Source organism: Ictalurus punctatus, chromosome 8 (assembly GCF_001660625.3).
Source record: "Ictalurus punctatus breed USDA103 chromosome 8, Coco_2.0, whole genome shotgun sequence".
Lineage (NCBI taxonomy): Eukaryota > Metazoa > Chordata > Actinopteri > Siluriformes > Ictaluridae > Ictalurus > Ictalurus punctatus.
Window position 1 is genome coordinate 16,820,320 of NC_030423.2, and position 10,718 is coordinate 16,831,037.

The following is a 10,718-nucleotide window of genomic DNA, read 5'->3' on the forward strand; positions in this document are numbered from 1 at the left end:
CTTGCCATAAATCACAGCTGCATATATTTTACTTTCCCAAAAAAGGTTGAATAAGCTGAAAACCAGAGGGATTTGTAACTCTCCAAACAGCAGACATTTACAGTGCACATTCTCAATCCCTTGAGATGGCTGCATACAAAATTGAACAATGGTTTATCTGGCATAGACTAAATCCTCTAGATATATGTGGCATATATAGTATGATATTGTATTCTGTGTCTATTTCATCACATTTGACATCTGAGTAAAGAAAATAAAGAAATAAAGCTTGAATAAAGAATAAAGAAATAGCTGACAACTTCGGTTGAAGCCAGGCAAGCATAAGTGTCGCTGGCAGATGCAGGGTGTGTGTGGTGTTGTGTAGTGAGGCAGAGAGGAGGGAGGATGGAGCCCCCATGTGGGACATCTGGAAACCATGGTTTATTTACCATACATAACGGAGAACAGTACATTTTATGCCAATCATACTAAGAACATGAAATCTTTAGGAAAAATAATAGAAAAAATAAATAATATACCCTCCCCCCTTGCTTACTGTGTGATTAGTCATATCTGAAATACATGTAGGCCATGTGTAATATAACATGTGGCCACAAAAGGTGTCACCACTATGACTTCCTTACATTTGACTTCTGTGCTTTATCTTTAACCAAACAGTCACTGTTCAGATTAGAGCATTATCAAGAGCAGTTGTTGCACAATTACTTAATCACACACACACACACACACACACACATTCTCAATTGCTGGATACTGGATGTTAAGGTTTAATTAAGCTCAAATAAGCATGTTGCTAAATAGCATGTAGTACTAACCAGTGTTCACATATAATGTCTCTGAAAATAGGTAATTTTAACTGGAACCGAGCAGCATGAGCAGCATGACAATGCCTATCCCACCAAATTACACAGCCATCGTTAGCTTCCTGCACTACGCCCCTTTGTGTGTGGATGTGACAAGACTGCCATGTTGCTGTGAAACACAGTTTGAGACTAATCACTGAAATGAGAGGGCCCAGCGCACGGCAGCAGAGAGCAGAGTGCGCAGCATTACTGAGACTCAAACGGAGCACCGAAAATCTGCAAAAGGCCATCTTCAATTAGCAGCTCAAAGATCTATCGCTCAGCCGGGCTACAGGACATTAGATTAGCACAATGTGGTGTGGGAAGCAGGAGTATACGAGCCTGTCTGGACCAGACCAGACCCTTATGCTCATTACACAAGGGAGGAAAGATTTTTGGAAGCTTGTATAACAAAGCCTGATCCTGGGGGCCAATTTTCTCCTGTTCTCAGTATAATTTCAAACAATGAATCTGAGGTTTCAAAACAATCAAGGCAGTCATCTAAACAGCTGTCTGGAAAAACTGGCATGAAATGCTGCTTACATCTCCAATAACAATGCTCTTATAAAATTAAGTATCAGTGTCTGAATTATAAACATGTCACATAGAGATATTGAGGAAAGTGTGAACAGTAAAACAGCTTCATCAAAAAGTTTTACATTTGATCAGCATTTTGGAAATGATGGAACATGAGACATCTTTCTTTGACTGGCTTTATTTTATATTTCCACCTGTAGTATATAGTAAGTAAATTAACAAATATTTATGTATTTCACTGTAGGAATCATTTTATTTTTCAATGTTTGCCATGTTCTAAAGATTTAGCTCACTGTTTACTTTCTAAGGCATCAAACATCCATGAGACTGATGAACACTTAGGATGTGACACACACCAGTGTGACTGGATTGTGGAAAACAATATGACTTCAAATTGTTAATACAAATCTTTAACAGTATTTATCTAATCTTCATTTAACAATGTATTCTGTATTTTCACGCACGGCGATGTATAAATATATAGGCTTGTATAAGCAATAACATTAATTTTATGGATTTTTGCATGTATAGTTCTAATGTCAAATCTAACGTGTTGACTAGATAATTTAGCAATATCTTTGTTCCAGGCTCATAACTTTGCTAATGGCATGGAATCATGTCAAAAAGTCAGTGTAAATTTTGAACATAATCATGTTTAAGGTCATCTTTAGTTCTGTAATCAGCAGAAGTTGATGTATTACATCACATGTTCCGAGATCATAAAAGTGCTGAAACTCACCAAAATCTTTCAATTATTTATTGCTGTTTTGCAGTGTAGGACTTTTAGCCTAAATTGTTTATAGTTTTCTCTAGCGCAGTCTGAAATCCTATATGAAAACAGTCCAAAGGTTATTGGAAGCAGTGTCTCAAATCCATATACGGTATCAAGAAATACAATATAAAAATACACTCACTAAAGCCCTTCTAAAGTGTAAAGTATCATCAATGTTAGAGTTATCACTAGCATTAGGTGGCTGGCTTGTTGCTAAGCTACTCGCTATTGTCTGCTGTTCCTGTAATGCAATTTCAGTCCAAAACATTGCATGAATGTTTGAATTTCACAATAGTAGAACAGTAACAATAGCCATTCGAGGCTGTAACTGTAAAGGTGCAGTGAAGTGCAGCTTTTTATAAGCTTTAGATGCTCTGACAGAGCAAAAGGCACACTTTCATGGAAGTGTCCAGGGGTTTTTTTTTTTTAATTTTGTTTTTTACAATTCCCATGTTGAACATCTCGAGATGGGAAATGACAGTATTACAACTTGTAAATGACCACTTACGATACACCAAGAACGCAGCATTAGCACGTGCTTCATCTCTAACTAAAGAGAGCGATGCAGCAGTGCTGTAGTCCTTTAGTCTGTCATCTCAATCTCTTCATCTGTACACTCTGCTCAAACAGATCAGGTTCCAAAGATTCAACTAATGCTTATTAATTTGCATTAGCTAAAATTCATGCTAGTACCACCATCAATACACCATCAATAGATTGCTAAATAGCCTTGCTGCATTGCACTGTGGAACTTGGAGTCCAATTTTTGTTGTCTCCACTACTTCTACATTGGATTTCTCATTAATGACCTTGAACATTACTGGAAAATGGTGTGTGAGAAAAGCAGTTTTTGTTCTTTTGTTTTTAAGAGCTAAAAGTAAAACCTGACTGTTATCCCTTATGTTTGAGATTCTTACTCTATTTTTCTCCTATTAAACAAAACTTCATTGTAACTGAGGAAATAGTGAAAATATAGCAACTAACTAATTAGCACTTATCAATATTTAATATATTTCAGGGTGATTTCCTTTCATATCTAGGACTTCAGATTAAAGTCTGACTGATTAATAGAGGTGGCAAATGCTGTGTCTATTATTAGATTCTGTTACAGTGGATTCAAATCTGTGAATAACCAGTTATAACTGCATTATCACTAGAGCATAATTTTAGTTTTATCAATGTCCACAGTAACAGCCATGTTCTAAATTGTGTGACAGAGATGACAACTTATAATTCCTTTTATCATTGCACATCTGCTTAGTGCAATATTCTAGCCATCAAACTTTCTTCTAAGTGCATCTCCATACATCCATACATGTTCTTGCTAGAACTGCATACAGTGATGAATTAAAAGAAAAAACATCTATTTTATTCTGTGGGAAGGATTTTACTAGCATGGTTTGGTTCCATTTGTCCCCTTAGGGTTACACTGCAAATAAACAGAACTTTCTTCTGACTGATCGCCTTTATCTTTTGATGAAACATTTCTATCCTGACGGTAGTGCTCTCTTCCAAGACGAGTCTGGCCCCAATCCACAGGGCATGAGGCCTCACTGAGTGGTGAGGATGAAAATTATGTAAATCATATGCTATGGCCTTCATAGTCGTAAGATTTCAACCCAATTGAACAGCAATGAGACATGTTAGATAACATCTCTACATGTTAGCACTATCATAGTGCTATCTAACATGTAGAGATGTTATCTAACATCTCTCATTGCTGTTCAATTGGGTTGAGATCTTACGACTATGAAGGCCATAGCATATGATTTACATAATTTTCGTCTTCACCACTCAGTGGTGGTATCATTGCTATGATAGTGCTATCTTAGATAGCACTATCATGTAGTTAACCTACATGTTAGATAGCACTCTCCAACACCATCATCAAAACACCAACTGAGAGAAAATCTTTTGGAAGAACATTGACATTTGTGAATTTTTCTGTAGTATAAGATGTTCTGTATATGATAGCTTATGTAGACATTATGTTAATATGGTTTTGAATCACAATTAAACAGCTTGAGGGAAGAGAATAATTAGTGTTTTGATATATCCTAATGCAAAGTAGATTTAAACATTTAAAGCACAACTATTATGGTTTTGAAACATTCCTAATTTTGTTTTAAAGATCTCATACAGTAGATTTACATGCATCCAAGGTCAAAAAAACATAATTTAAATTGCAGCATTACATTTTTTCCCTGTGTCAAAAATGACTAGTTAAATAATCCTTTCTAAAAGATTCATTCTAAACTCCTCCTGTCAGAGAGCATACTCTGCTCTGATTGGTCAGATGTCCCAGTCTGTTTGATTGGTCTACCGCTGTCAGCGAGCAGCCAATGAAAACCAGAGGTGGGGCTTTTTGTTACAAACCTACTTAGGTTTGTACTGGAAGTAAGTCTGGAATTATTAACTACTTGTTTCAGCTGTTCAGAATTTGTTCCATCTTTTGGGAGTCAATAACTCCGTTGGTTGTGCGCTTTCAATTCTGAAACTTTGCAAACTTTTTACATTCACAAACAGCTACATGAAAGGTAATATTTGAAAAACCATAATAGGAGCACTTTAATTCACTGTCAAGAATTATGCTAAAGGTATGCAAAATATAGACAAATGCAAAGACTAGTGTGCCCACACACACACACACACACACACACACACACACACACACACACACACACACTCCTCACCTGAGTCTCATCCTGAATGGCACGATATTGTTCCTTCCACACTGCTATCTTGGAAGCCTCATCCTTGCGCAGCGCCCTCTCCTTCTTCAGCTCAGGGCTCCAGAATGTCTTGATGGAGCTCATAGATGAGCTGAGTTTGCTCTCTTTCACCTCCACCTCCTTCCTCAGGAGCTCATTCTCCCTCAGCACCTCTTTTAGCTGCGCCTGCAGCTCTATGATGGTGTTGTCTCTGGCCTGGCGCAATGAATGTGGCACTGTGGATGCTGTATGGAGCTCTCCTCCAAAGCTCATGGAGTCTGTGGACACAGTAGGCACCATGGCCATGTCAGGCGTGCTCCCGGTGACTGTTCCACGCACGCCATATGGGATGCTGCCACCAAAGCGTCCGGTTGCCATACCACTTTTCGGGATGTCGGAGGAGGTGACAAGCGCGACCTCGTTGTCGCTCATGTACATGGGACCAGACGTGGCATACGCAGCGTTGAGGGACTGGATGTTCTCCATGGAAAGAGTTTTGCCCCCAGGGCCACCAGGCCCACCGCCACTGCCCCCCATGCTGTTGGTGCGGCGGTGTCCCATTCGGGGTGAGCGTGGCAGCCGGGGAGATCGGCCTGAGTTGCCCTGGCTGTTCCGGCTCCCACTGTGATTGCCATCCATTTTACTCACAGAGCGAGAGCTGCCGTACATTCTGACAGACTACAACCAGTAGACCAACTGAAGATAGGACAAATATGTGTACCACACCCAAGCGGTTAACAAATCATTCTTCTTGTATGTACGGACGTACTCTTGTTTTCCCCTTTACACAAGAACAGCAGCTTTTTTTGCTCCGTCTGGGAGAGGATGGTCTGTCTGTGGTTATCGTGGAACACCTACTGTGCCCTGCAGAAAAATAAAAGGTACAGCCTGTATATGAAAAAATGCAATGCCAAAGGATCGCTGTCATGTGGGTCACTGGGATGAAAAAGCCCACACCTTTGTTCCAGCTGACTGCAGACAGATGGGTATTTAAACCCTTTTTTTCTATTACAATTAATATTAAGGCCTAAGCTATTGCATAAATGTTTAAATGCAGACATTTACCATTTAACATCAAGTGCTTTCCATATTACAATGACAACATTGCATAAATAAACATTATCAGCTCCTTCAATTATGAAATATACAATTTTTTAGCACAATTTTAAGTCACACCTCTCGAAATACATTTAGACTACAAACCACCAGGTGACGGCTATGCAATGAAGAAAAGGCGGGGTTGCACCGTATTCATGCTCCAAGTATCCACATTTAAAGCGTTTAAAAGACAGAAATTGTACATTATCGCAGTCAGACACGTACAGTTCTCTGCTGTCCGTTTAACAGCCATGTATATGATCAATACGTCAATTTCCTCAAGTCGGATACGATCATGGTTCATATATAGCCTATATCTAGGCGTGAGCTGTAAAACTCGGATGTGACCGAAGAAGCGCGATATGCGCAAATACGAGCGCGCGCTCTAACCTACACAATTATTGCTTCGTTAAAGGTTTCGGGTGTTTTATTTCGCAGATTGTTCCAGCTCCCAGCAATATCACCTTTATGCATTTATTCAGCTACAAGAATCCTCCCCTTGCCCTTCTCCAGTCACCCACCATTGTACCGGTTTGATTGCCTATAGTAGCTTATCCACTCCTCTTTCAAAAACAGACACACACACCCTATCATAAACGAGAATAATATGTAAGAAAATAAAATAGCTGCCTAACACACGCTTCCGATCGACAAATATTTTCGTTAGATCCACACAGAAAAATCATGCACATCAATTTGATCACAATGTATCTCAACACTGACATAAAAGCAAATAATGTCTTGCAAAATCAAATTACCATCTGTTGTTTAAATCCATGTGTGTAAATGAAATTTTGCAGCACCCAGTGTCCAAACGGCGCCCTAAAAAAGAAAGAAGCCTATTTTTCTATATTGCTTGAGAGGTTTTTTTTTTTATTTGCAGACATTAGCAGCATCCTTTCCCAGCAGGTCTGGAAGGAGTTCGGTGACGTAAGGCCTACGCTGCGTGCTCGCGACGTGAGCCTGCCTAATCGGAGTGGGCGGGGCTAACGTCATATATTATGAAGCCCACAGAGGGAACCACAAAGTGAGGAGCCGCCATTTTGTAGTGTCTGTTCAACGTGATGTGTGGATTGAAAAACGGTTACTTTAAAGTACCAAGCTGAACGTATATACTCACCGCCCACTTTATTAGTAACACTTGTACAACTGCACATTCCTGCAGTTATCTAATCAGCCAATCATGTGGCAGCAGCGCAATGCAAAAAACATATCATGTAGATACAGGTCACTCACTGAAGCTTAACAGGTGAAGATACCAGGTGATTTTTTCTTTTCTAATCTTCAGCTGTCAACTTTCGGTGAGTCTGTGCCCATGATAGCTACAGATTCCTGTTCATTGCTGACTGGAGAGGAATCCAATGTAGCCATCCACCTCAAGGTTTCATGTCTTGTGCATGCTGAGATGCTTTTCTGCGCACCATGGTTGTAAAGTAATTATGTGAATTACTGAACCAATCTTGCCATTTTCCTCTGATCTGTTTTATCAACAAGGCATTTCCACCTACAGAACTGTCACTCTGTTTTTTTATGTTACAGTTTTCATGTTACAGTTAAACTCAGAGAGATCAAATTTTTTCTTCATTGTGATTTTTGTTGTCAACATGAATTGAATCTCTTGACCTGTACCTGCATGATTTTTTGCATTACATTGCACTGCTGCCACATAATTGCCTGATTATATAACTACATGAATGTGCAGGTGTACAGGTGTTGTATATCAGTTTGTGTATATCACTGGTCATTAAGGTACAGTTATGTACACAACATTCACATTCTAAGTCAAAAAGTTACCACTGCTGTGACAAAGAAAGGTATACTTTAGTACTTTTCCCACCCAGAGACTGCAGCTATATGGATGGGATCAAGTGAGCTTGAACGAGCCAGAATAATCTGGTTTGGAGACCTGAGTTTGTACCTGTGTCATGATGGACACCAGAAAACAAACTCACGGTCACTGTGTCACAGAAACAGTAATGTTCAATCCTGCAATAGTGCCAATCATCCCACTCTCCTGAGACACGTACACTGGACTGGCATGCATTTTTCGTTTTGTAACCATTCTGTAATATTTCTTCCTATGGCATTGAAAATGCAACCTCCTCCCACTTCACTTGCAGAGTTCCATCACCTTCAGTTCAATTAAATTTTATTTGTATAGCACTTTTAACAGTGTATACCCATTGTTACAAATTGTTAGCTTTACAGAAATCTAAAAATTCTGGATATAGATTTTAAATTTATAAATTGATCCCTAATGAGCAAGCCAGAAGTGACAGTGGCAAGGGAAAAGTCCCTTCCAACTCGACAGAGATAATGAGTGTTTACAAACCCCTTTAACACTTATTAGCCTTATATGCTCATACCAGTGCCATACTCTCTAATGAATGAGGTAGAGGGAGGCTGAGAAATTATTAATTTGGGCTGCAGTCTGTAATTGTAAATCTGCAAAGCGCACATATGGTAGGTGTACCTGATAAAATACAAATGAATAAAATGATGACTCAGACGTGCCCAACCATGGATTCTCACTAGCAAATGACAAAGTGGCATCAGGCTATTCATTTCCTGTAGCTTTGCACCACAGAGCTGTGATTTCACACACCATATTCAGTCCAGAAAAGCCTTGGAAAATAACTGATGAGTGGACGTAGATAAAACAAACTAACATTACTATAGTCTACTCTTGCCCTCTAATAATTCAACCATAACATTTATTGGAAAAAGTACAATGGAAAAGTAAAGACAGAGAGAGTATAAAAAACAGCAGGAAAAAGTACATTAAGTGGAGTATGGAGTAACGCAGAGAGAGAGAGAGAGAGGAAGAGAAAGAGTATATAAACAGCAGGGAAAAAAGTACAGTAAGTGGAGTATGGAAAGGTGAAGGGAGCTTTAATAGGAAATAATTGATGCAGGAAACACTCCACAACTATGTCCATTAAATTGTGTTTATATGAAGCATCTTAATAAGATCACGGGCTGGGGGTGGCACAGTGGCTTAATGGTTAGTACATTTGCCTCGGACCTCCAGGGTTGGGGGCTTGAATCTTATCCCCACTCTGTGTGCACAAAGCTTGCATGTTCTCCCCATGCTTCTGGGTTTTCCTCCCCAAGTCCAAAGACATATGTTGTAGGTTGATTGACATTTCCAAATTGTCCATAGTTTGTGAATGTATGTGCAATTTGTGGCCTACAATGGGTTGGCACAACGCCCAGAGCATCCCCCGCCTTGTGACCTGAGTTCCCTGGGATAGGCTCCAGGCTCCCTTACAGCCTTGCATGGTATAAGTAGTACAGAAAATGGATGGATGTTACTTACCTTTTAGTTGTGGTATTTGACTGTGATTTTTACCTAATCTGTTCATATTGAACTTAATAATTTGATTAAGAATTTGGAAGGATATTTGGAAGATTGTCTAACCTCTATTAGGCCTACTATAATTGATGTAAGAAATTAAATCAAGTATTTTACATAACCCAACATCTTAATATGTAATATACTGTGTTCATACAATATTAGAAAATGGTGATGAATTTCATGAATGATGATAAAATTATTTTAAACGTCATTGAGGATGATATGTGCCCCAAATCCCCCCCCCCCCCCCCCCCCCAAAATAAATAACTGTAGTAAGCCTTGCTCCTTTAGAATATTTTTTCACATGTAGGTAGTTAATACCATGAGGATTTCAGAAATGTATCCTATGTTTGGATTTTTTGGTATTATTAATGGTAATTTAGACAAGGTACAAATTCAAAAACTTTCCCAATATATCTGAATTCACCCTATTATTTTGTCTTACTGGAACTTAAATTCATGGACACTGCACATCTACACCCTACAACAAAGCTGATTAAATCTTGCAACGTGGGATCTTAGTGTTTTTGCTAGCAGGCTCACCTAAACGTTCACCTAAAAGAGCCGACTTGTTCTTGAGATGACACATCACTACTAATTATCACACATATCTACATAATGTTACCACAGATGATTGCAACTATCCTGCTCTTTCATGTCAAGACACATCAGATAAGAACTGACAATTGAGAATCTTATGGATAGACAGATTTCATGTTTCATGATACAGTTCTTTATTAAATGGTTGGTTTCACAAGTTTTCTTGTTCTAACAAGGCCACCACCTAGTAGCCATTATTTTATTTTTTTAATAATCTGTAATTGTGGCAGTGTACTTTCCTTTATGTACATATGCACAGTTTTTTTTTAACTTGAGTGAAATTGTTAAAACTATTTTTTTTTTTTTTTACAAAATTTTATTCCCTTAACATCAAACAAAGACACTGAAGACCATATGTGATAGAGATTTCAGCCTGAATGAATTGCACAAATCTTTTTAATTAACATTTAATCTCCAGTGGCATTTAATTTATAGAAATTCTAGTTGACTTTTTTGTATAAACCTCTTTCATTGACAAGTTGGACTGTTTTCACTTTGGTTAATGATTTTCCTACATTACTCACAGTGTCATTTGACTATTCGATGATAGTGAGACCAGCAAGATTTTGGTGTCATTTCTACTTAAAGAGAGCAATGCAGCAGCGCTCTAGTCCTTTAGTCTGTCCAGCTCTCTCACCTACTCATCTGTACACTCTGCTCAAACAGATCAGCTTCCAAAGCTTAAACTTTCATGCTAATATCAATCTCAACAAAATCCTGCTTGTCACCTCATAGCTTGTTAACTAGCTGAGCCATGTCTCAGGCTTAACTCAGCGCAACTCTTCCCAGTGCTGTTTCCA

The 10,718-nt window shown here is 38.7% G+C and overlaps 1 protein-coding gene across 4 annotated transcripts in view; it reads right to left on the reverse strand.

Moving 5' to 3' along the window:
* Window positions 1-6,985, reverse strand: part of erc1a (ELKS/RAB6-interacting/CAST family member 1a) — a 30,176-nt gene extending 23,191 nt beyond the window's left edge. For 2 of the 4 annotated variants that reach the window (XM_053682132.1, XM_053682131.1), the window contains exons 1-2: window positions 6,719-6,985; window positions 4,845-5,726 (exon numbers count right to left, since the gene is read on the reverse strand). In XM_053682132.1, the coding sequence (XP_053538107.1) occupies window positions 4,845-5,531 (687 nt within the window). In that variant the 5' untranslated portion in view covers window positions 5,532-5,726; window positions 6,719-6,985. The remainder of the gene's footprint in view (window positions 1-4,844; window positions 5,727-6,718) is intronic. The other 2 variants (XM_053682130.1, XM_017474777.3) reach the window with 1 other exon arrangement.
* Between the last annotated feature and the right edge of the window lie 3,733 nt (window positions 6,986-10,718).